Source organism: Carlito syrichta, unplaced genomic scaffold (assembly GCF_000164805.1).
Source record: "Carlito syrichta isolate Samal-C Ts95f unplaced genomic scaffold, Tarsius_syrichta-2.0.1 Scaffold88855, whole genome shotgun sequence".
NCBI lineage: Eukaryota > Metazoa > Chordata > Mammalia > Primates > Tarsiidae > Carlito > Carlito syrichta.
The window spans coordinates 1-27,222 of NW_007032951.1; the positions used below are offsets into that span (position 1 = coordinate 1).

Consider the following 27,222-nt stretch of genomic DNA (forward strand, 5'->3'; position numbering starts at 1 on the left):
AAGCAGTGTGGCGATTCCTAAAAGCTCTAAAAATTGACCTTCCATATGACCCTGCAATCCCCCTACTAGGAATATACCCTGAAGAACACAAATCACTCTATAAAAAAGATACCTGCACACATATGTTTATCGCAGCATTGTTCACAATAGCAAGAACCTGGAAACAACCATGCTGCCCATCAAAAGAGGACTGGATTATATGTGGTACATATACACGATGGAATACTACGCAGCCATAAAAAAGAACAAAATCATGAATTTCGCTGCAACCTGGATGGAACTAGAGTCTATAATACTGAGTGACCTCTCACAAAAACAAACATCCTAATATCACATGTTCTCACTCATATAATGGACCTTGAACATCCAATGCAATACTATGAGAAAATGACGGATGGTACTGGGAAACTATGGGGGGGAGGGGGATGGGATTAACAGTAGCAAATATCTGTCGGGGGATGGGAAAACACTTCTTATCTACAGGGTGCCTGAATGAAACGTCATTGTACACCTAACCCTTAACTGTACCCCACAAAACCATAATAAAAAATACTGATTAATGAAAAAAAAAAAAAAAATTACCTGCGTGTCACATGCTCTTACTTATATGTGGAAGCTAAATTACCACAAAAATAGGAATAATAGACACTGAAGACACTAAAAGAGCGGAGGCAGGGAGGAAGCTAAGGATTTAGAAGCTACCTATTGGTTACAATGTTCATTATCTGGGAAGTGGGCTACTATGGCTATTATGAATAAAGCTGTTGTACACATTCTAGTACGTGTCTTTGTGTGAACAAAAAGATTTTATTTCTCTTAAGTAAATACATACCTAGGAGTAGACTAATACTTCATATGGGAAGTGCATGTTTAATGTAATAAAAAATTGCCAAGCTGTTTTTTGAAAATTATCTGGGTATGGTGGCACTTGCCTGTAGTCCCAGCAACTTGGGAGACTAAAGCGTGAGAATTGCTTGAGTCCAGGTAATTGAAGCTGCAGTGAGCCATGATTGCACCACTGCTCTCCAATCTAGGTGACAGAGCAAGACCCTGCTCAGGGGGCAAAAAAAAAAAAAAGAAGAAAACGTTCAGATCTAACCTACTGTGAAACACACTAACTTAACTGCCAACCCCACATTCATTCTCTCTTCTGTCTTACTATGACATTTACACTGGTGACCCCCAATGAACTATACCTCTTGGCATTCATGCCCTTGTGTAGTCTCCTTCCATGCTGAATCTGGGCTTGACCATATGACTTACTTTGACCAATGGGACATTGGCAAGTGTGACGTAAGCAGAGGCTTGACAGACACTTGCATTCTCAGAACACTCCCTCTTGGAAACCAGCTGCCATGCTGTAAAGCAGCTTGGGCTAGACTACAGTACGATGAGATGCCTCAAGGAGAGAGGAGAGGCCATCCTGGACATTCTGGCTTCAGTCAAGCTCCCCACTGAGCTCCCAGCTAAATGCTGCAAAATGAGTGACCTCAGCAACATCATATGGGTATACAAACTGCCCAGAAGCCCAGGTAACCCACACAAGTGTGAGGAAAAATAATCTATATTGTTTTAAGCCACTAATTTTGGGAATGATTTGTTATACAGCAATAGATAACTGAAACACTTATTAACAGAACTCCGGGTTTATTCTGAGAGGCAGCGAGTCCAGCTAAAATGATTTGCTTCTCCATATTCTCCTGCAACTAGGGGTGACCACAAACTGGTCATAAGCTGGTGAAGCTTTTGTATTCCTGATACAGGGAATCCCCTCTTCAAACTACCCCTTTGTTTCTTTCTTCTTCCAGTCTAAAGACATAACACAGAGAGGTAGAGCAGACTTCTTTCAACTCATACAAGTTCAAAGTCAAGGACCGCAAAGGAGAAAGAAAGAAATAACTTCATCCTTGTTAGCATCATGGAGCCACCACACCAGCCCTGGCTTGTTATGTGAGAAAAACAAACACTCCTGATAAACCTCTTCACCACCCCTATGAAGATCATGAGACTCAAAGAAGAAACAGATTTTGCCCAGAACCAGAATGAGTCAGCAGAAAAGCAGGACAAAACTCAGCCTCTTGATTTGTAATGAAGTCCTCTTTCTATTACACCATCCTTAAAACATGCAGGCAAATGGCCAGGTTTTCAGGAGCAGGCACACCCAAAGGTCGTCACATCCAAACTACACTGACTCATCATGACTCATTCATCTCAGTGTTTATTTCAAGATTTTTAAATGGAGAGAAAGGTGACAGGCAATTAAACGTTTTGTAGAAAACCAGAGGACTGGCCCAGTGATTCTGAGTAGGAACAGGTAAGTATGACTGCATACAGCTGACCCTGGAAGTCTGCCATGATGGAAGAAGTAAATGTTTGACTCCAAGGAAAACACACACAGCTAAACAGCTGAGGCATAATAACCTGCATCCTGGAATTTTCCTGAACAGCCCCTATGTCAAACATTCTATGCCATTGTAGATCACATGAAAATTATGTATCCTGATTTTTTTTTTTTTTGAGTCAGAGTCTCACTCTGTCACCCAGACTGGAGTGCAGTGGCATGTTCACGGCTACCACAGCCTCTACCTGCTGGGCTCAGGTGATCCTTCTGTCTCAACCTTCTAAGTAGTTGGAACCACAGGCATGCGCCACCAAGCCTGGCTGATTTTTTTTATTTATTTAGAGATGAGGTCTTACCATCTTGTACAGGCTGGTCTCAAACCCCTGAGTTCAGGCAACTCTTTCACTCCCCCCACCCCCCAAAGTGCTGGGATTACAAGTGAGAGCCACCATGCCCAGTCGTACTCTGATTTTTTCATTCAGAAAAATATGGTCATTGTAACCACTAGATACACCCTCTCTACCTGCTTGAAAGACACTGAAATCCATTTAACAAAGAACAAAAGACTGGGTATAGAAAGCCCACAGTTGAGAAGGCTGGGCATAGAAATCTCCCTGGTGGAAAAACCCAGCAACATAAACTTTTCGTGGAGTTATACCACATACCCTAGAAAGTAGGCACCTAGTGTGCCACTTTCCAGATTTCACCATTTTGCTGAGCTTAGTCCTGAAATAACCAGCACTAGGAGCATTCTACTACTCTCTGCCCTCATCCCCACAACCAGACATAGAGACCTTACCTCTACTTTCTTTCAAGTCAGGCTTCCTTGAGGTCCTTAGGGTTTCGCCAAATTTTAGAAGCCATGAAGGGTCTCTTGGGGGATAGGATGGGTCCCTGAGGGTCACAGTACATCCCTTTTGATCAGTGTCCAGCACACCCACCAGTCCAACATCCTGTCTTATGTGACTGAATCCCTGCCAAACAGCCCCCTTCTCTCAGCTGGAACATCCAGAATTAATGGAGCCTCACTACCACCAAACTAGATTATGTTAGCCTTCTACTTAAGCTGTACAGCCTTCATACTCCTTTATGCTAACCCAAAACCTGGTTCTATGGAAGTACTATACACTGTTCCTTTTCCTATCCCCAGAGACCTTGTAAAAACTTGGCTCATCCTTTAGCCAGGATCCTCTGCCCTTCACTGTTTTGGCTTTGCCAGGCTAGGCAAGCTCAGCTCCTCATAAAACGTGGTTCCCAATCACCTCAAAATTACCTTACCAGGAGATGCGAAATAAGAATGTTAGCCAGAATGGGGATGATCATCCCTACCCACTGTCTGTACCCATCCTAAAATTCCAAGCTATCACCAAAAAAGTAGTGAATCTGAAGCCCAGGAAATATACAGTCTTTACTGCTGCCTAAGCTCCAACCTGCTACTATATCTGAGAAGGATGCCAGCTACAGTCAGAAAAGTGAAGTTTCAGAACTTTTAAAGCCAAGAATGGCCCCCTAAGGTATCAAATCTATTCCTCTTCTCTTGCAAATAGAGACAGAGACATTCGGGAAAGGAGGGATTGGTCACAAGTCAATGGTGGCAGAACTTAGTCCCAAACCCTCAGCTCTGACATGAGGTCTTACACTGTTTGAACAGCATCGTTATGATCCTTTACACTCTAGAAAGAATAATGCAGAAACAAACCAAGAAGCATGGGGACTCACTCCACTCAGTTCTGCCAAAAGAGAAGACATGGTAGTAGATAGTTTTAGAGGTTAGGAAAAACTTTAAACCCAATGAGCAAGGAGTCCCCAAAACCACTCCAAGGTTTGGCGAGTCATTAGCAGGACTCACAGTACTCAGCACATAGTCATACTCATGGCTATGATCTATTAAAGCAAAAGGATACAAAATAAAATCATCAAAGGGGAAAGTCCAGAGGAAACCAGGCCAGGTGAAAGTTTCTAAGAACTTCTCCAAGTGGAGTCACACAGGATGCACCTAACTCTTCTAGCATAGAATTATGACATGTGTGAAGTGCTGTGTACCAGGGTAGCCCATTAGAGACTTAGTGTTCAAAGTTTTTATTGGGGGCTGGTCACTTAGGCATCCTCTGCCTAGCATGGACCAAGATTCCAGACGCTCAGAAGGAAAGCAGGTATTCACACATTGCACAGTTTAGGCACAGTGAGTTACTCTTATCATTAGGATAGTAGAAACACTCAGAATTCAAGTACCCAGAAGCCAGCCAAGGGCCAATCTTGCCAGCAGGCCTTCTAAGAATAACAGTCTCAGGTCTGCTATGTTAACTCTTCTCTATACAACCAACAATGAAGTTTTTAAAAAGGTCATCCAGACACCTAGGGAGACCACACCATCAATTTATACAAAAGATATAATGCATATGGCTTAATAAGCAAAATAGAGGGTTACAGAAGATCTGGAGTGGTCAGGTTTCAGTGGGGAGGCAGGCCATGAGGAGGCCCAAGAAGACCCTTAGGCCAGAATCAGAATCCTCACTCCAAAACCTCTTCTCAGTAAAGAGCACTACCATTACTCAGCTGCTCAAGTTGAACACCTAGAACCATTCTTGACACCCCTTCTTTCTCAATGCCTAGTCACTTCTTCACCCAGTCCTATCAACCTTACCTTCACAAGTACTTCAAGCCTCCCATTTTCCAAGTCTTCATTGTCTCCCCCTGGTCTAGGCCCAGTCATCTTTCACCCAACCTGCCAAATGGCCTCAGAACTGGTCTTCCATCTTCTACACTAGCCCTATCCATCTTCACAAACCAGCAGAGTAGTCTTTTGAAAACAAAAGGGTAACCCTCTTTCAGGTCCCCCTCACACTTGGAAGCTTTTTTTTGTCTTCTTAATAAACTCCTGCTTTCACACCCTCTGGGAGAAAAAAAAAAAGAAAACCAAAAACATGGACCAGACCTATCCTGCTTTTAAATCCCCTTAAAGGTTTCCTATTATACTTAGAATGAAACCTAAGAGAGAAGCCCTAAAGATCCCCCCAAAGTCTGGGCCCTGCCTATTTCTCCAACCTCAAATGAAAGCCTTCTTTTTTCTCCAATCTCCTTCTCTTTTCTCCAACCACCTCCTTTCACTTCCTTAAAAGCTGTAAACTTGCCAGGCTTGGTGGCTCAGCCTGTAATCATGCAACTTCGGAGGCCGAGGTGAGTGAATTGCCTGAGCCCGCAGGTTCGAGACCCACCTGGGCAACTTGGCAAGACCTCATCTCTACAATAAATCAAAAAAATTAGCCTGGCGTGGTAGCGCGCTCCTGTAGTTCCAGCTACTTGGAAGGCTGAGGCGGAAGGATTGCTGGAGCCCAGCAGGTCGAGGCTGCAGTGGCCGCTCCCAGCCACTGCACTCCAATCTGGGTGACAGAGTGAGACTCCAACTCAAAAAAAAAGCTGTAAGCTCTTCCCTACCTCATGGTCCTTGCCCTTGCAGTCCCCTCTTCACAGCACTCTACCCAATGGCCAGCTCCTTCTCATTCTCTGAGTTAAAATGACACAGCCCCTATACCTCTTTTTAACTTCGTTCATAGCATTACCACATCTTGTGGTTATTATTTATTTGTTTACTTGACTTTTTTTTTTTTTTTTGAGTTGGAGTCTCACTCTGTCGCCCAGACTGGAGTACAGTGGCCAGTCCTGGCCACCACAGCCTCGACCTGCTGAGCTCCAGCAATCCTTCCACCTCAGCCTTCCAAGTAACTGGAACTGAATCCAGCTAATTTTTGATTTATTGTAGAGATGAGGTCTCGCCAAGTTGCCCAGGAGGGTCTTGAACCCACAGGTTCAGGCAATCCACTCACCTCAGCCTCCCAAAGCACAGGATTACAGGCTGAGCCACTGAGCCCGACTTGTTTACTTGATTATTTACTATTTGCCACACCATGAGTATATCCCAGGAGGACAAGGACCATGCTGCCTTGCTCACCACTGGCTACCCATATGCCAAGTGGGGTAGACACTCAATAAATATTGGATAAATGAAAAATAGAGTGAGCAAGCGAGGAAATGGACAGACTTCAGATAAGTGGGGAGGGAACCTGAACAGAGAAGTGCTGGACATAACTATATGAACTATTGAACATTTGGCATTGTTTATTTTGTATTGAGCATTACTTACTGAAGACCTTTTTTACTAAAGATTTTTTAAAATGCATTTCTTCTAAACTGCATCATTACTCTGTGAAGTAAATATCCCTATCCCCATTTTACAGATGACAAAAGTGAAGTTTGGAGAGATGAAAGTCACACACCCAGTAAACCAAAGAGCCAGGATTCAGACCCATGTGCAAACCAGAACTGCCTCATGAGAGCAGGTCATAGTGGCTTCCCCAAGCCCTTGGGCAACCTGACAACCCCTCCACCTTGCCAAACAGACCAGCACTGGCTACAGTAAACCTCTGGCAATATCAAAGCTTAAAGAAAGCAGAAATTTTTTCACAGCCCAGGATAGAGAGCTTCCTGTGGAGTTGAGTATAGCAACCAGCCCAATTCGATGAATGGCCCAGCCCTCCCCTAGGACCGGAGCTGTATAAAAGTGGTTAACCACCAACACTGCAGCCAGTATTACCTCCCACCAGGCTAAGAACCCTGCTCAGCCAGTGGACTCTGGGACATCTGCAGGAGATCACTCTTCTAGCCTGCCTGCCTAGTTCCAATGGAAAAGGAAGCCCCATCTGAGCTGGTCAGGGGCCAGAGCAGTTCACAAAGGTACCGTGCCTGGGTGCCAGCCTCACTCTCAACCCCCGCAATTCAGTCATCAGCTTCAAACACTGGGAAGATTGTACCAGGCCCTACAAGCCCCAGTGAGTGACCTGCTTGAGACAGATTCCCAGGCTTTGGTTCCAGAGCTCAGCCTCAAGAGTCCTGGCAAGAAGTACAGGCTTCCATTCTCTCTTATGGGAAGGATGCCCAAGATAGCTGCCTAAGCACAGACAGACCCAAAGGGCACCGGAAAGGGGCCTGCTACCTGGGGTGGTTTGGCTAGAAGGAAAGAGGTTGTCAAATATTGTGGAGTTTTGGGGTCTCAGAGAGGAAGTGATTGGGGGAGAGAAGAAAACTATCCTGGTCCTGTATAAAAGGGACTGGTTAGAAATTGTACTCTTGACCGAGCTCACCTTAGGAGGCAAGAAGAAGGAAGTTAATATCTACTGAAGGCCAAACACTTTACATACTTTGAATCATTATAACAATTATCCAAAATTTATTATTTTCATCTTATGGAGATGGGAACTGAGGTTCAGAGAAGCAGAAGAGATTTGTCCAGGGACCTGCTGGCCAATAACTGGCAAATGTCAAGCTTTAGCACAGGTCTCTGACAACTCAAACCTAGGCTTTTCCACTCTAACATGCTGCCACATGCACTCAGATGAGAGAATAGCTCCAGTTCCTTTAGAAAATATAAGACAGAGCCGGGCTCGGTGGCTTAGCCTGTAATCCCGCGTTTTGGGAGACTGAGGTGAGTGGATTGCCTGAGCCCGCGGGTTCGAGACCCGCCTGGGCAACTTGGCAAGACCTCATCTCTACAATAAATCAAAAACTTAGCCGGGCGTGGTAGCGCGCGCCTGTAATTCCAGCTACTTGGAAGGCTGAGGCAGAAGGATCACCAGAGCCCAGCAGGTTGAGGCTGTGGTGGCTAGGAGCGTGCCACTGCACTCTAGTCTGGACAACAGAGTGAGACTCCAACTCAAAAAAAGAAAAAGAAAATATAAGACAGCAGAGAATAAAATAAAATACTTAGGCATAAATGTACTGAGAAATATTTTAAACCTGCAAAACATCCTGAAATACAACAAATATACCTAAAGAATGGGAAGACATAAAGATTCAACATTATAATAATGGAATTCTTCCCTAATTTATATATTAACATCACTCCAATAAAGGTAGCCTCAGTATTTAGGAGTGAAGGGAGAGAAAATACTATACAATAATAAAATATATTTGAAAGCGCAGATAAGCAAAAGTCGCCATGAAAATCCTGAAACAAGAGGAAAATAAGAAGGAGCTCGACACAGAAGACATATCATCAATTTCTAATACTTTTTAGGATTCTCTCAAGGAAATGAGGGCAAAGGCAAGGAATAGAGCAGAAGGCTCTGTCACTTCCACCTCCAAATTCTCTCAACTATGTTACCTTTCTTCCTCATCTCACTGGTTTCCATCCTCACCTGGCCCCATTCTCCCCTTCCCATCTCTACACTAACCCTCTTAGCTTTCTTTCCACTTCTCAAATGTGGCAAGCTCCTTGTCATATTAGTACCTCTTCATACAGCTCTCTCTCTTCATGGAACATTAACCACACCCTTCTCCTAACTTCAACTTCAGATTGCAGCTTAAATGTCACTACCCCAGACATGACATCCTTGACCACCCAATCTAAAATGAGTCCCCTCATTATTCTATCTTTAGTACTCTTTAATTTTCCTTCACTATCCTTATCAGAGTTTGAAATTATACATTTATATACACGCTTATGTGTTCAACCTCCTTCTCTCCCATTAGACTATGAGCTCCATGAAGGCAAGGATGGGATCTACTTTGTTCACACTCACAACTCATCATTGGATCTGGCCAACAGTAAATATTCAATAAATATGTGTTGAAGAAATGAATGTATAAAGAGAGAATTAGGTCCACTGGGACTCTGCCAGAGGGAGAAGGAATCTTTTTTTATTTTAAAGTTGTGGGATCCAAGTCAGGATTGTGTGCATAAGTGGTTTAGGTACAGGTGAGGTTTTGGGCCTCCAACTGAACCTCACTTCCCCTGGATTAAGATCAGGTATCCCTCCCAGGTCCTCAGCTGGCCCACTCCACAGCCAGACTCCAACCCTGCCCTTGACTGTGGATGCTTTGAGAAGTGGCCACCAAGAGGGTCTGAATGGTTTTATATCAATTTTGCTGTGGTTCTATTTGTATCTGTAAATATTGTGCTCTATAGATAAGATACAAATAAATATTACCCACACAAAAAAATCAGGTACCCTTATTGATGTGACATGCCTCCTCCTCCATAATGTCCCACTACTGCCAATCCCTTTTTTGTAGTATTATTATTAGGTGTTCATGGTCCACTTATGAGTGAGAACATGTGGTACTCAGATCTTTGCTTCTGTAATAGATCACTGAGTACGATAGACTCCAAATCCATTGAAGTTGATGGACTATTACACAGCCATAAAGAAGGAATCTCTTTCAAATTCCTCTCTATCAGATCCAGAATGAAACAGAATCCACTTCCAATAGATAGCCATCCTATGTGTGCAGAGGAGACATAGAGTCTCAGAAGTAAGTGAGTGGGGAAATGTGTGCTGCCTTTCATAGGTATCCAGATTCTCTTTTTCTATCTCTGCAGATTCTAAAGCTAATATTTTAACAGAGAATATTACAACTGACAGTTGGAATAAGGAACTACCCTACCATTTTCAAATCTGCCTGCAGATAAGAATATGCCAAGATTGCCATTTTTGTCTCCCTCCCCTGCCTGCCTCAGCCACATACACAAATCATCATGGCTTAGGTACCCTTTGTATACCATTTTTAAGGCTATTTTGTTTTTATTCAGGCTCTCACTCTGTTGCCCAGGCTGGAGGGCAGTGGCACAATCACAGCTCACCACAGCCTCAACCTCCTGGGCTCAGGTTATCCTTCTGCCTCAGCCTCCTGAGTAGCTTGGACTACAGGCGTGCACCACCACACCAGGCTAATTATTTGATTTTTTTTTTGTAGAGACTATGTTACCCAGGTTGGTCTTGAACTCCTGAACTCAAGCAATTCTCCCACTTCAACCTCCCAAAGTGCTAGGATTACAGGTGTGAGCCACTGCACCCGGCTTAATCATTGTTTTTCAAAGAAAAGTAAAGCCAACAATAAGATGATGTGTATGTATCTGAGAAAGAAACAAGCAGGACTAACAGGTCATGAGATGTGGGTAAGGGGTTTCTTACCCAGCTTCTTTTTAGAGACTGGGACTACACAGATCTTGTTGCAGCCAAACGTGCAGCATTTCTTTACACCCAAACAGGTCTCATCGGTGACACACCTTTTAAAACAGGATTGTTTCCTAACAATCCTGGGACAATCTCCTTTCCTCCCTGTAGCAAAAAGAGAGACAGTCACAAAAAGAAGATAACAGTTCCTGGTGACACTCACAAGCATAGCAGAAGGGAAAAACAGAGCAAGAAAGACCTGAACTTCCTTTAAGCCTCTTGACCCTGGTACTAAAGCAGAGACAATAACAATAATAGTAGCTAACATTTACTGTAACATTTACTGATGTTTTACCTTGTCCCACAAACATCTTATTTGATCCTCACAATCAACCATGTTGTACAGATGAGAAAACTGAGACTAAAAACTTAAGATTTAAGCCAGGTATGGTAGCTCATGCCTGTAATCCCAGCACATAGGGAGGCTGAGGCAAGAGGATTGTCTGAGCCCAGGAACCTGAGACCAGCCTAGGCAACATAGCTAGATCTCGTCTCTACAAAAAATTAGCTAGGCACAGTGGCACATGCCTGTAGTCCCTACTACTCATGAGGCTGAGGTGGAAGGATCACCTGAGCCCATGTCAAAGCTGCAGTGATCTGTGATCATGCCACCGCACTCCAGCCTGGACAAAAGAGTAAGATTCCAACTCAAAAAGAAAAACTTAAGATTTAAAAAACGCTGTTTAAGGATTTAAAACATCTGTCTGGCTCTAGTCACTGTCTTAAACAGGCTTCCCTTCACAGCTCTGTCCTCCAGTTTTCACAGGAACTCTGATCCAAAGTAAAAGACGTAGATAGTCAGTGGTGCATTCTTTTCTGATAGAAGGGAAAGAACTGGGGGCACTGAATAATTAAAGGAAAAGGGACCCCAAAAGGGTAAAGAAGTGCTCCAGACAAACTAGATTTAATGAGCCAACCTAGGAGGTAGGAAGCACTCTGGTTCTATCTATTCTAGAAGCAAGGTCAGAGAATACACTGGGACATTGCCCCTCATGCCAACATACCCTTAGGAATGTCTCCTCGGCAGACCCGACCACAACCAGTAAGGCAGCACTTCTGCCCAGTCGGACACGATTCATCATTCTGGCACAGTTCTTTGCATGGATTCTTATCAGGAGGGCATTCTCCCTCTTTCACTGCAAAAGAGATCATGTAGAGAAAAAGTTAAAAGATATCATGGAAGTCTGAGGTAACAGGTCAACCTCAAGAAATGGGGAATGGAGGCCACATATAGTTAAAGGATCTTCAGCCTCTCCAAACATTCCTAGCCGAAATATCTCTGCAACCACCTTCCCCTCCTACCCAACTACTAGCATGCATCTACACTACTAAAGGACTAGCCTTTCTGCAAATAAAAAGAGGCAGGTTGAGGTGATCCTGTTATAAGGGAAAAGCTAGAACCTCTAGTAAGCCTGAATGAAAGTCCTATCTCCTTGTCCAAAGTGGGTAAAGAGAGCCAGGAAGACCTACCCTAGCTATCCTGAGAATCTATTCAGCCAGTCCTATTCTACAGAAATGATCATCTCCACAAATGAGCAACCTCACTCTGGGAAAAGGCATGGGGTAACATCTCCTCTAGTCACTTTCTGCTACTGTTATCCAGGCATCCCAAGTGACAGCTCACCATGCTCTCCTGCAGCTACCCAGGATGCCAGGGGCCCAAGAGTAAGTGTGTTCAGAAGAAAGAGGCAGCTTAACATCATGATGATGAGAACTGAGATGAGAGCTCAGTTCAGGCCAGAGGTATACACCTTGCCCAGCATATCAACTGAAGAAAGGGAAAGACTAGGGATTGGCCTAAGCCCAGTCTCTAGTCTTCCATTTCGCAATATTCCCAAGAATGTCTTCTCCTGCCAAGAAGAATGATTGGCTGCTGGTGTGTGGAAAAATTCCTGGCACTACCAAAGGACACATGTGACGGGGTGATCACACCCTGTAGTACAATATACACAACACCTCTAGACAATAATGAGAAACCTAGTGGGTAACTGGAAAAAATTGAGAGATCGCCATTGGATAAAGGATCAAAAAGGGCCCTAAAGGGCTTTGAAAGGATATAACTGCAAGTGAAATGACAAAGGGAAGAATTACAGACATAATTTAAGAATAGTCAAAGCTAGTAACAACATTGTGGCCCTGTTCATCCTAGCAACCTAGAAAAGACAGAATGGACAGACCATTTAGAAATTATCAAAAAACTACAGTATTTAAGTTTGTTTGGAACTAATACAAATGCACTAAAAAGCTACACCTTGGTCCCCTCTAGCCCACACAGGCCATTCTTGGACTGTATGAAGGCTAGTTGACAGAACCCAAGACAGCAGTTGCTATAACTCGAATAGTCTTGCCCATACATACCCTTTCTGTAATTCCTTTTCCTCTATTTCTTTTTCTTTATTTTTCCTGATCATATCTTTGGTCAACTGTGATACCTAATCATGTCCACTGGCACTGCTTAGCCCTGTGAGGTAAAAGGGCAGGGAATATTCAAGGCACAAGGTAAAAACCTTCTTAGCAGGGTCAGAGTTCAGTGCCAGGATGTTGCCCTTATTGTTAAAAGCATGATGTTGGAACATGGAGATATTTAACATTTGTTGATGACCTAATATGTGCTTTATATACACTATCTATTTTAAATCCTCACAATAATCTTGCAGAAGTAAGAAAACTAATTCAGAGGGGCTGGGAGTGGGGGAAATGCCCATAAAAGTGGTGACCAGCTGGGCATAGTGACTCATGCCTGTAATTCCAGCACTTTGGGAGGTGGAGGCAAGAAGACTGACTGAGCCCAGGGGTTCAAGACCAACCTGGGCAAGACCTCATCTATATAATAAATTAAAAAACTAGTTGGGCATGGTTGCTCTGCCTGTAGTTTCAGCTACTTGGAAGGCTGAGGTGGGAGAATGGCCTGAGCCCAGGAGATCGAGGCTGTGGTGGCCATGAGTGTACCACTGCACTCCAACCTGGGTAACAGATTGAGACTCCTACTCAAAAACAAAATGTGGAGGCCAATAGAACTTCATAATAATAACGACAGATAGTATTGAGGGTTTACTTGTGTCAGAGTTTTAAGCACTTTACATAAATTGACTCACTAAATCCTCACTGCAACCCTATACATTAGGTGCTATTATCCCCATTTTACAGTTGAGGAAACTGAGGTACAGAAAGTTTAAGAAACGTGGGTCGCACAGCTACTAAGTGGTAGAACAAAGGCAAGAAGTATAATTCCGTAGCCAATGAATGGTCTTAACCACCACACCATTCTGGACTTGAACCCAGATCTTTTTAACTGCAAGACCCATGTACTTTCTACTACTCCAGAGTGTGACCTGGTAAGAGTAACTTTTACTACCATACCTAAGTGGATCCAATTCTATGCGGGGGCGTTTTTACCTCTGAGAAGGAGCTAAGCAGACATCTAGGGAACTCCACTGCTATTAAACCCCTGCAATCCCAGCCCATCCCAGAATCCCCCAGCTGAGGAAAGAGGCTCAGCTCCTTGGGGCTGGCCAAGACCCAACCTGCATTTTGATGCCTGCAGAGACACAAGAGGTAGCCCCTGGGGTCCAAGCCTGGAGAGCCTCCTTGGGTGAGTGTGTGGGTTCCCCCTCCTCTTGTTGGCTTTCACAGTCCCCGCATTAGTCCCGCTCCAACGCCGAGGCTGAGCGCCAGGCGTGTATCATCTAGTTTACAAAGACCGAACGCAGGCGACGCAGTACCAGATGCTCTCCTCTGCTCCCCGACCCTAGGCTGGGGAAGCGGTTTCCCCTCCTTCTACGCCGCACTTATCCACAGGCCTTGTCGGGCCGGGAACAGCCCTTGAACGCCACTGAACTCCCACACTCCACACCCGAGACGCAGCCCTCAGGAGGAAGCCCAAACCACCAAACCCAGTGCCTCTAACAGTCCCTGGCCCCGGCGAAGAGCGGCGGTTTGGTTCCTATGGTAACCTCGCAGCTCTCCACGTCGTGCTTCCGGCCCCGTGAGCGGCGCGCTCCAGTGACGTCACTGAGCCACTTTCCGGCGGGTGGCAGAGTCGAGTCAGGGTTGCGGGTGCTGTGGACGCGATGGGTGCCACTGGCGACGCCGAGCAGCCGCGGGGACCCGGCGGGGCCGAGCGGGGCGGCCTTGAGCTGGGGGACGCGGGCGCAGCGGGGCAGCTGGTTCTTACGGTGAGGGCCCCCCTGGGGGACACCTGTGCTCGGGCCGGGCTGGGCCTCGGGCTCCCGGGACCCTGGCCCGCGGGCTAGAGAACGCAGCGGCTTGTGCTGCCGAGGGGGTTGGCGTTTTCGCAGTCTGACGACCTGGATTCAAATTCTGGTGCCGCCCTCTTAGCTAGGTGACATGGGCCAGTTCTGTCAACCCTCTGAGCCCCAGGTTCCTCTTCTGTAAAATGGATGACGAGTACCTGCCTCATAAAAGTTGTTGGGTTGGGACGGTAAAGGCGGGTAAAGCGCCCAGCACTTTATCTTCCATAGAGTAGACTCCCGGTAAACACTGGTTCCCTTCCTCCTGCCGTTCCAGAAAAGGGGGGGTTGGGTCTTTACAGCAGGACACTTAGTTCCTCTTCCCTGGCAGAGCCTTCCAACTACTAGCCTCCCCATTACCTCAAGGTCCCAGATCCTTGGCAAAGGATCTGAAAAGCAAGGATGTCTAGGTTTAACTTCATACCCACCCTCTACCTCCACCCCACCCCATTGTCACGGATCTCGGTGACATTCGCTCCCTTGGTCCCCACAGAACCCTTGGAACATAATGATAAAACACCGGCAGGTGCAGCGGAGGGGCCGCCGCTCACAGATGACGACAAGGTAAGGCCGGCTCTGGGTGTTACATATGTTCCAGACACTGGCTTGGATAGCGGCTTTGGGAGGCCCACTGCATAAGGCTTAGGAGATCAACAACCAGGAGAAAGAGCACAGGACTGGGAAAGAGGAGACTCAGATTCTGTGAATCCATGTGTGACCTTGAGCAAGTCACTGCCTTCTCTGAACTAGTACAAAATGGAGAGGGAGACAGGAGATGGGTTATGGATTAATCAATAACTAAGATCCCTAACAGTCACTGGGTGTGTGGGTGGGGACTCTTAAGAGGTCAGATTGTATGGAGTTTAAGAGTATAAGCTCTGGAGTTGGACTGTGTTCTAATGCAGACTTTTCACATCTCTTAACTGAGTAACCTTGGAAAAGCCAGGTAACCTCTCCAAGGTTTTCTCAACTGTAAAAAGGAGCTAGGGCCAGGCGCAGTGGCTCATGCCTATAATCCCAGCACTTGAGAAGGCCAAGGCAGGAGGATTGTTTGAGTCTAGGAGTTTGGGACAAGCCCAGACAAAATAGCAAGACCTCATCTCTACGAAAATTTTTTTTAAATTGCCAAGTGTAGTAACATGCTCCTATAGTTCCATCTACTCAGGATGCTGATGTGGAAGGATTGCTTGAACCCAGGCTGTAGTAGCATCTATTCAGCAAAGGGAGCAAGCTCAAGATGGGCCTTTGGGTTGTTGGTTATATTTTTTGACCTGGGTAGTGATAAAGTGGATGTTCACTTTAATTATTTAAGTGTATAGACTTTTCTGTATAAATGTTATGCTTCTTGAAACACTTTGAAAATAATACCTACCTCATAGAGTTATTGTGAGAATGAAATAAAGTCATGTATCTTGGGATCTGCACAAAATCTGAGCATATAAAAAACTGTCTAGAATTAGCCAGGCTCGGTGGCTCAGCCTGTAATCCTGTGCCTTTGGGAGGCTGAGGTGAGTGGATTGCAGGAGCCCGCGAGTTCGAGACCACCTGGACAGCGAGACCTCATCTCTACAATAAATCAAAAAATCAGCCGGGCGTGGTAGCACATGCCTGTAATTCCGGCTACTTGGAAGGCTGAGGCGGAAGGATCGCCAGAGCCCAGCAGGTCGAGGCTGCGGTGGCCGGGAGCGGCCACTGCACTCTAGTCTGGGCAACAGAGTGAGACTCCAACTCAAAAAAAAAAAAAAAAAACTGTCTAATATTGTTGTTAAAGGATTCTGTGTCAATAATTGGCTTGGAAAGAAATGTTTAGTACATGCCCCCTAACTCTGTCTCCTCCTGAATGCAGTTTCACAGATCCTACCATCTCCATGGATCTCCTCCGAGCTGTCCTGCAGCCTAGCATCAATGAAGAGATCCAGACTGTCTTCAACAAGTACATGAAGGTGAGAGGGACACAAGGATAAAAAACTAACAGGAAGAAAGACTCATGCAGTCTCCCCTGCATCACCAATCTCTCCCACTTTCTTATATACACAGATATCTAGAATTTTCCAATTTTGAACTTCCCATTAACTTTTTTCTCTCCTTGGGAATAATTAGAATTTTTTTTTAATCTGTCCTTGCCAATATCAAGTATTTTTTTTTTTGCTGAGCTATTGTGAGGATGAAGCATAATGCGCTCAGCACTGTTCTTGGAACATAACAAGTATTTTTATTATTTGTTTGAAAATATCACCATTGTTGTTATTTAAAGTTTTTTTTTCTGACCTATAAATAAATTTCTACATGGCTGTACCTGAATGTCTCACGAATGCCTCAAACTCATCATATTCAGAAATGAACTCTTTGTTTTTCTTTCTAAACCTCCTCCTCTTGTATTTATTCATCTTCTTAAGAAGTACTTATTGAATGATTACCATACTGCCAGGCACTGGGGATGTAGCGGTGAACAAAACAGATGTTCTCTTTAAACACATGTGTACTATGTTAGTGAGTGAGAGAAGAGGAGGGGAAGAGAGTGACCAGTAAGGAGTAGGGTTGCTGTTTTCTATATTGTGGCTAGGAAAGCCATCTGATAAGAGACATTTGAGTGGAGACCCAAATAAAGTGAGAAGGGAGCCTGCCCTGCAGATGCATAGGGAAAAGCAGTCCAGGTACAGGGGGAAAGGCAGTGGCTCTGAGACAGAAATGTGCTTGACACATTCACAGCAAGAAATTGCCAGGTGTAGCTAGAGCACAGTAAGCCAGGAGAGTAATGGGAGAGGTAATCAGAGAGGTAACAGGGGCCTAGTTCATGCAGAACCTTTGAAGCCATGGTAAGTACTTCAGATTTTATTGTGAATAAAATAGATGTTCTTGGAGTATTAAACAGAGTGTGTCATCTGAACTTTTTTTTTTTTGGTACTGCCTGTGTAATTGCAGCAGTGATCTTAACCTTTTAAAGGATCCCTCTGAGTGTTATGTAGAATGGAAGTAAGAGGGCCAGTTAGGACGCTTCTTTAAATAATCCCAGCCAGAAATGATAGTGACCTGGGTGTTAACAGTAAAGATGTTAAGGAAGAGTCAGAATGTGTATTATTTTAATAGTAGCAACAGAATTTACTGATGACTCTGATGTGCAGAGTCAAAGAAAAAGAGGAAGTAAATGACTCCTAAGTTACTTGCTCTGGGCAACTGTAAAAAATGGAGCTGCCTTTAACTTGATATGAAGAAGACAGGAACAAGAACGGGATATCAGGAGCTCCGTTTTTGACCACAATTCTCTTAGAAATCAGAAGCCAGAGACTGCCTTTGCCATCTTCCATATGCAGTGATTGAGTCCTATATGTTACGCTTTGTAGTCTGTCAAACATTCCTTTCTTCCTCGTCTCTGCCTTGGTTTTGGCCTTCATGATTTCCCACCCAGGCTCCTACTATAGTCCCTAACTGCTTCAAACCTTCTCTGTTTTCAACCTACCCTCCATATAACTGCCAGAATGATCTCTATAATATAAAATAAATACAGTGGTGTCATTCCCCTATTTAAAATCTTTTAGTGACTTTTCTTTGTCTTCTGAGTAAAATCCAAATTCCTTAACATGGCATATATGGGCTACTATAATGAGACTCCAGCCACATTCCCCTGTCTACCCTGGTTATTACCGCTAATTTGCTTATCCCAGAATGTACCATGCTTTGTCACCCCTCCATATCTTTGCAGAAATATAAAGGTAATGTCACTAGAAAAAAGGTAGGCCAGTATTCAGTCCAGGATTGTCTGCCTCTAGAGCACTTTTCTTGTTGCTTTCCAACCGTGGATACCAAGATTAGGACATTTCTTTCCTGGAAAAATGCTAGATAAACACAGCTGTGGCTTTGGGCTCCCCTGTCATATAGTCTGGAAAGATTCCTTCTTATCATACTTGTTCTGACAAGGTACAAATGACTTTACTGCATTACTGCTTCAGGTAAATTTGCATTGACCTTGATTGACCTCATCTGATCACTTTCACAGTGTTCCCAAATCTCAGCTACCTATTTTCCTTTAAAATTTTTAGGATAGCCGGGCTCGGTGGCTCAGCCTATAATCCCGCGCTTTGGGAGGCTGAGGTGAGTGGATTGCCTGAGCCCGCGGGTTCGAGACCCACCTGGGCAACTTGGCGAGACCTCATCTCTACAATAAATCAAAAAATTCGCCGGGCGTGCTAGCACGCGCCTGTAGTTCCAGCTACTTGGAAGGCTGAGGTGGAAGGATCGCTGGAGCCCTGCGAGTCGAGGCTGCATTGGCCAGGAGCAGCCACTGCACTCCAGTCTGGGCAACAGAGTGAGACTCCAACTCAAAAAAAATAAAATAAAATAAAATTTTTAGAATAATAATTTCTAGCTATGGTTGATCTTATCCAAGCCATTGTTAATCTGTATTGATTTATTTTGGTTATTGCTAAATGAATGCCTCTTTCTTATTAATATAGATTATAAAAAATATAGATTATAAAATGGATTTATGGATGGATAGATAGAGGGACAAATAAATGAATCGATAGATAAAGCAAATGCCTTTTTCTTATTAATATAGTTTATAAAAAATACAGATTATAAGATGAATTTATGGATGGATAGATAGAGGGATAAATAAATGAATCGAAGCCGGGCTCAGTGGCTCAACCTGTAATCCCGCACCTTTGGGAGGCTGAGGTCAGTGGATTGCCTGAACCCACAGGTTCGAGACCTGCCTGGGCAACTTGGCGAGACCTTATCTCTATAATAAATCAAAAATCAGCCGGGCGTGGTAGCGCACACCTGTAGTTCCAGCTACTTGGAAGGCTGAGGCAGAAGGATCGCCAGAGCCCAGCAGGTGGAGGCTGCAGTGACCAGGAGCAGCCACTGCACTCCAGTCTGGGTGACAGAGTGAGACTCCAACTCAAAGAAATAAATTAATTAATTAAATTAAATACTTTAAAAATAAATAAATAAATAAATGGATGAATCGATAGATGATAAAGCAAATATAGTAAAATATTAATTACAGACTCTAGGCAGCAGATAGTAGGTGTTTATTGAATAATTCAACTTCCCTATATAATATTTAAAATGTTTAATTTAAACAATTGGGGAAAATAATATAGATATTTTTAAAAATAAAAGTCACTAAAACTCGTATTCCAGACATACCAAACTGTTAATAATGACTGTATAGTCTCTCAGCTTTGTGTGTGTGCGTGTGCATATTCTTTTAAAAAAAAAAGGATCATTTTTTATACATGCTATTCTGCAACTTGATTAATTTCACTTAATATGTTTTGGTCATGTTTCTGGGTCAGTACATAATAGCTCACTCTGATGTTTTTGTAATAATGGCTGAGTAGTCTATTTTATAAATGTACCTTTTTTGTTTGTTTTTGTTTTTGCATTGGAGTCACTCCATCACTCAGGCTGGAGTGCAGTGGCACACTCGTGGCCACCCCAGCGTCAACCTGCTGGGCTCTGGGGATCTTCCACCTCAGGCTTCCAAGTAACCAGAACTACAGACACGTGCTACCATACCCAGCTAATTTTATTTATTTGTTTATTTGTTTGTTTGTTAATTTGTTTATTGTAGAGGCGAGGTCTCACCAAGTTGCCTGGGCTAGTCTTGAACCCGCGGGCTCAGGTAGTCCACTCACCTCAGCCTCCCAAAGTGCTGGGATTGCAGGCTAAACCATCAAGCCAGGCCTTAAATGTATCATAATTTTATTAGCTAGTCCCTAGAACATTCAGATTGTTTCTAGTTTTTCTCTATTACGATCAATACCACAAAGAGCACTCTTAATGTATATCTTTGTTCACTTGTGAGAGTATTTCTGGAGGATAAACTCCCAGAGATGGAGTTGGTGAGTAAAAGGGAAAACATATTTTTCCCCTCAAGAAAATTGCTCACCAGAAAAGTTGTGCCTTTTGCATTTCTAGCAACAGTGTTTGAGAATGCCTCATTAACGATTTGATTTCATTCTTAGATTCAGAGATAATTTACACTCACCATATATCCATTACACTGCCCACCTTACAGGCTGGTTGTAAAGTATCCAAAGCATTTTACCTGGCTTTCACTTAGCCAGTAGTTAATGTCAAACACATTAATTAATCTTCAGATTTTTGTTTTAAAGCATAACTCATATGATCATTTAATTTGTCCTAAAGAATTCCTCCTAAACGCTCGAGGTTTCTAATTCAGACTTTTCACACTCTTCTCCTTAGTATATGATGTTAACAGCAGAGACATTTGACCTTGCTGAATATGAAATGGCAGTACATCCCCATAGTTGTCTTCCACAGTAGAAGTTGGTTATGGGTTCCAGAATTTTCCTATACTCAAGAGAAAATATACTTTTTTCTATGCTTGACTTGGGCTTTTTTTACGAATGTGTTCCCAGGTGCTTTCCAGATGTGTTTGAGGCCTCATCACCATGTCCCCTGATATATTCAGACTCAGGGTCTTCCTCTTACCCAACATAGGAATCATGTCCCTTCCCTTTCCACAACCAATTGTGGCTGCTGGTATCCCTTCTTGGGTCTTACTCCACCCCTACTTGAGCAATCAGAATTCAGTTAGGACTTCCTGTTATTTTGATATTTTCTGACCTATTCACTTCAAGCACAGGCATTTTTTTCTGCTTCAGAAGTAATACATGTACATTATAAAAATTTAGAGGCTAGGCCGATGCCTTGCTAACCTGTGGTGTGGCCATGTGCTCTTTGAGCTATGGCCAGGTCATGTTTCCTGGCTTTGACCCCTCCCCTACCTTGGGGAGGTGAATCTCCTCTTTTTCTCTCTCTCATTTACTTTCTAAATAAATATATATTTTCTAATCTAAAAAAATTGAGAGACTATAGATAAGCCAAGAGCAAACCAGAGTCATCCATAATATCACTGCTATCACTTCATCATGTATCTTTATAGTTCTTTTGTCTCTGTTTACTTTTTGTTTTACATTAATAAGTTCACACTATACCAAACTACTTTATAACCTGCTTCCTTCATTTAGTACTATTATCACAAATACTTTTTTGCGTCAAAACAATATTCTCCTATATCACCCTTACTGTGATTTTTTTTTTTTTCTTTTTAGTTGGAGTCTCACTCTAGCCCAGGCTGGAATACAGTGCCACAATCCCAGCCACTGCAGTCTCGACCTGCTGGGCTCAGGCTATCCTTCAGCCTCAGCCTTCCAAGTAGCCAGAACTACAGGCGCATGCTACCACACCCAGCTAATTTTTTTTTATTTATTATAGAGACAAGGTCTTACCATGTTGCCCAGGCTGGTCTCAATCCCTCGGGCCCAGACAGTCCTCTCGCCTCAGCCTCCCAAAGTGCTGGGATTATAGGCTTGAGCCACCACGCCTGGCCTACTGTGATTTTTAATGTTGGTTTGCATTTTATTTCATGGTGTGGATATGCCATAATTTATTTAAGCTATTCTTGGACATCTAATTTTTTTAAATCTTGCTTTGTTTATACATTAATGCTTTGGGCACCTCCCTGCTTATAGTCTTCTTTTTTGAGTTTGTCTCACTCTGTAGCCCATGCTAGAGTACAGTAGCACAGTCACAACTACCACAGCCTTGACCTGTTGGACTCAGGCGATTCTTCCACCTCAGCCTTCCAAGTAGCTGGAACTACAGGCACATGCTACCACATTTGTCTAATTTTTTTTTTAATTGTAGAGACAAGGTCTCACAAAGTTACTCAGGCTGGTCTCGAACTCCTGGACTCAGGCAGTCCTCTTGCCCCCACTTCCCAAAGGTCTGGGATTACAGGCATGAACCACCACACCCAGCCTATGATTATATTCTCAAAAAAGAGAATAGAGGCCAGGCGTGGTGGCTTAAGCCTGTAATCCCAGCACTTTGGGAGCCAAGGCGAGAGAATTGCCTGAGCCCGGGATTTTGAGACCAGCCTGGGCAACTTGGTGAGAACTTGTCTCTACAATAAATCAAAAAATTAAGTGGTGTGGTAGTGTATAACTGTAATTCCAGGTACTTGGAAGCCTGAGACAGAAGGATCACCTGAGCCCAGCAGGTCGAGGCGAGGCTGTGGTGGCCATGAGCATGCTACTGCCCTCCAACTTGGGCGATAGAGTGAGACTCCAACTCAACTCAAAAAAAAAGAAAAAAGAAAAAGGGAATAGAGAGGGAAGAGGTAGAACCTGGACTATAAGCTAAATCTGTCTGATCCCAAAGCCATACTTGTAATCACTTTTCCCTTCTATATGAGGGTAGGATGAAAGCTTCTGTTTTATATTCAGTTCCCTCTAGGGTGACGCAAATTAGCAGGACTTCTGACTTTGTCCTCTATTGTGCTCCCCTAGTTCTTCCAGAAGGCAGCACTGAATGTGCGAGACAATGTTGGAGAAGAGGTGGACGCAGAGCAGCTGATCCAGGAGGCCTGTCGGAGCTGCCTAGAACAGGTGAGGCCAAAGAAGACAAGAGATATGGGCAAGAGGTTTGGTTTTCCAGCCTCTGCTAAGAAATGTGACGTCTTCAGTGGTATTTTGTGGAATGCCCAACAAGCCACTTATATCTAGATAGGACTTGGAGCTGTTGCTGAGAAAAAGGAAGAAAGGAAGTAGCTACTATATGCCAGGTATATAGTATTATTAGCTACTTGCCTTCTTCCTTTTTCTCAGCAGCAGGAACTCTGTACAGAAGATATTTTTTTAATACCTGTTTTACAGATGAAGAAATTGTGGCTTAGCAGACTCATAGAAGCAGAGAGTAGAATGGTGGTGGCTGGAGGGTGGGAGAAGTACGAGGGATATTGTTCAAAGGGTACACACTTTCAGTTATAACATGAACAAGTGCCGGGCTCGATGGCTCAGCCTGTAATCCCGCGCCTTTGGGAGGCTGAGGTGAGTGGATTGCCTGAGCCCACAGGTTCGAGACCCGCCTGGGCAGCGAGACCTCATCTCTACTATAAATCAAAAAAATCAGCCGGGCGTAGTAGCGCATGCCTGTAATCCCGGCTACTCGGAAGGCTGAGGTGGAAGGATCGCCAGAACCCAGCAGGTCGAGGCTGCGGTGGCCGGGAGCGGCCACTGCACTCCAGTCTGAGCGACAGAGTGAGACTCCATCTCAAAAAAAAAAAAAAAAAAGATGAACAAGTTCTGGAGATCTAATATACAGCATGGTGACTGTAGTTAATAATGCTCTATTATTTGATTGAAATTTGCTAATAGAATACATCTTTTTTTTTTGAGTTGGAGTCTCACTCTGTCACCCAGGTTGGAATGCAGTGGCACGCTCATGGCCACTACAACCTCGACCTGCTTGGCTCAGGTGATCCTTCCATCTCAGCCTTCCTGGAACTATAGGCGTGCACCACCACACCTGGCTCATTTTTTTTTTTATTTATTTATTGTGGAGACGAGGTCTCACCGAGTTGCCCAGGCTGGTCTTGGATTCTTGGGCTCAGGCAGTCCTCTTGCCTCGGCCTCCTCAATGTGCTGGGATTATAGACTTGAGACACCGTGCCCGGCCTAAGAGAGTACATCTTAAGTCCACATACACAAAATGGTCACTGTAGCAATGGATGTGTTGATTAATTTAATTGTGAATCATTACATTGTACATCTTGAATATATGCAGTATTTGTTTGTCAAGTGTACCTCAGTAAAGCTGGAAAAAAATTAAAAAGGCAAACCAAAAAAAAAAAAGAAATTACAACACACAGTAATTAGAATAGCTAATATCTGTCTCACCTCTGCAAGTACTTGGTAGATCTCCTTCAAGTTATCATAGCCCCTTTTGATGTCATGAGGACTAGCACCCTTGCAGCCTCCCTGCCTCCCACGTGTGGTCAGGAGGCATGACATCAGGTCTATAAATGACTGGGTTCCTGAGATAATAGAGAACCTTATTTACATGTGTCAGCTGCTGTTATTAATAGGAATTATTGGTACTACCAGATTCTGTGCTTCACTATAAAACCGTTAGCTGTCAGAGATGGAAATTTCTTCATACCCAGATCTGCAATGACTAGTTTAAGTCTAGTCCTGCAAGGGTAATTATAGTTAGATGAGGGAGAAATGTCTTCTGGGAGGTTGGCTGGCTGACTGCTCAGGCTTAGAGAGAAGCAAGACCAGGGCCTGGACGTCAGTTTTGAAAGGACAGAATTCCATCCTGTCAGTACAATGAAAACCAATCAGGTTCTCATCGACTATTAAATTTAAACCAACTAAATTCATAAGAGGCCAATTCATTAACTTATTCTAGGACTGTAATATGTTATAATCAGTTGTAATATTTGCTAATAATAAAACAAGTTTGCTAATATTCTTATAAGTTTGAGCTGAGTCACGATTAAATTGATTGAAAACTTCACTCTCACTTGCATCTCAAAGTGGTTTCTTGAGTTTATTTTATCTCTTCAACTAATGTTTAGTGAGAGCCTTTTATGTGCTCATTACTGTGCCAGGCCCCAACAGTGGTATGCAAAATGCGAATAGTACTTACCCTCAGAGCCCTTGACATTACTCAAGTAATCATAGAGTATATCTATAATTATAAATGGTTACAAGTGCTATAAGTATAGGAGGCAATGAGAGAGTGCTCTGGAGGGTGCAGAGCCCAGGGACAGAAGGGCATATAGTATGTCTAAGGAACAGAAAGAAGGCAATGTTGCTAGTATCAGAGGATGAAAAGAATGGTACTTTATAAGACTGGAGAGGTAGGTAGAGGCCAGACCAAGCAGAGCACTGCAGGCCAAATTACAGATGTGGAGTTATAAGCAGGAGAGTGGCCTAATGAGATTTGTGTTTTTAAAAGATCATTAGCTGCCATAAGGAGATTGACTGAATAGGAGACTATTCAGGAATTCAAGTGAAGGATGAAGTTAAAGTTAATTGGGTATAATCTGCACTCCATGAATATCTTTTCAGACTCCTGAATCCCCTTGTCTGCCATCTATTGTCACCAGTATTAATGTAGCTAAAAAGTCAGGGTATAGAACAGAAGGTTGTGTGGTCACTGTATAATCAGAGCACAGGGAGGCAAAAAGCCCAGAGAGTTTTATTCTCATCCCTTAAGAGTTTCATCCTCATCCAACATGAAGCTCAATGAATCAAAAAATTTTGAAGTTGGGCATAGGGGCTCCTGTAATCCTAGCACTTTGGGATGCCAGGGTGAGAAGATCACGTGAGGTCAGGAGTTTGAGACCAGCTTGGGTAACATAGCAAGAACCCATCTCTACAAAACATTTAACCCTTTACACTCAGAGACATCTTGTGCATCACCTATCAGCAGCTTGACTGCACTTTTTTACAAAATAGTGAAAAACAGATCACTTCATATTAAATAGTATAGCACTGGAGCCAATGATTTTATTCTAGTGATATTTGGCTTATAATGGAATTTTGGATATTGAGGGACTTATTTCTGACAAAAAAAAAATACAGTTTTATGTCTTATATTTTTCTAACGTGTGGTAACGTGTGAAACAGTCGCTGACATGCCTCGCAGGTTCATTGATACATGTTGTGCAGTAGTAATTTGTTTGACATCCTCCACCTGGTGCTTTTCTTTTTTCTTTTTTTTGAGTCAGAGTCTCACAATGAAGTCTCACTAAGTTGCTCAGGCTGGTCTCAAACCCCTGAGTTCAGGCAATCCTCTCATCTCCATCTCCCAAAGTGCTGGAATTATAGGCATGAACCACTGCATCCGGCCACCTGATGTTTTTCTATTCAACAGCCAATGCAGTCTCATTTTCTTTCTCTCACATTAATAATATTAATTTATTGTCCAGTCTGTTGTTTGAAGACAATGTAGAAAGACATTCTCTTTCTAGCTAATATGTTTTTTACATATATCTCAGTATATATTCCATCTCTTTATTTGCTTTCTTGTGCAGTTCGAGTGGAAAAGCTTAAAGAAACACATTTTTGAAAAATTTGTGCTGGCATGATTTTGTCCTGTATAATTAATTACCAGCAATCTCTTTATCACCCCGGAGAGGGACATCCAAGTGGTTTGCTAGATTTACGACGTCCCCTCAGAGGCGACATCCGAGTGCAAAGGGTTAAAAATTAGCCAGGCATTGTGGTGTAGGCTTGTAGTCCTAGCTACTTGGGAGGCTGAGGTAGGAGGATCACTTAAGCATAGGAGATTGAGGTTATAGCAAGCTGTGATTTTGCCATTGCACTCTGGCCTGAGCAACAGACTAAGACCCTGTCTCTGAAAAAGAAAGAAAAGAAATTTTGAGTGTCTTTTAACCTTTCTGTTCAATCTCCTTATCTCTAAAATTGGGACTAAGACCACCCCTACCACCAGTGGTTTGCTGTGAGGATTAAATGGGATAATATACATAAACCACCAACACAGCAAAGGTACATACAACACAACATACTAGATATAAAATACATTGCTGTTACATTTATAATTATTTCTGCCTCACAACACAGCCTAGCTTTCAGGTGGCCAGCATACTTGGAAACTCTTTGGGGACCCCTTGTTTAAACTACATGCACAACTTGTTGCATTAAAAGTTTCTTCAGACTGAATATGATACAATTATACTAGAGGGTTTTTTTGGTTTGGTTTGGGGTAAGACTTGCTCTTTACCATCTCAGTGGTGTTCCTTAATCTCCTTAGCTACCCCTTTTAGGTTTTTCCT

General features: G+C 43.5%; 2 protein-coding genes across 2 annotated transcripts; one reads left to right on the plus strand and one right to left on the minus strand.

Annotated features, from left to right (window-relative positions):
- Positions 1 to 10,308: 10,308 nt before the first annotated feature.
- Positions 10,309 to 12,053, minus strand: LOC103260274 (WAP four-disulfide core domain protein 3-like; the record flags this gene model as incomplete). Its single annotated transcript, XM_008057929.1, has 3 exons — positions 11,975 to 12,053; positions 11,355 to 11,486; positions 10,309 to 10,455 (listed from the first exon to the last, which is right to left on the minus strand). Coding segments are annotated over exons 1-3 (358 nt in total), but the record flags the coding sequence as incomplete, so codon positions are not given.
- Positions 12,054 to 14,357: 2,304 nt separating this feature from the next.
- On the plus strand, positions 14,358 to 23,102 carry LOC103260283 (deoxynucleotidyltransferase terminal-interacting protein 1; the record flags this gene model as incomplete). Its single annotated transcript, XM_008057940.2, has 4 exons — positions 14,358 to 14,525; positions 15,094 to 15,164; positions 16,447 to 16,543; positions 22,925 to 23,102. Coding segments are annotated over exons 1-4 (451 nt in total), but the record flags the coding sequence as incomplete, so codon positions are not given.
- Positions 23,103 to 27,222: the final 4,120 nt, after the last annotated feature.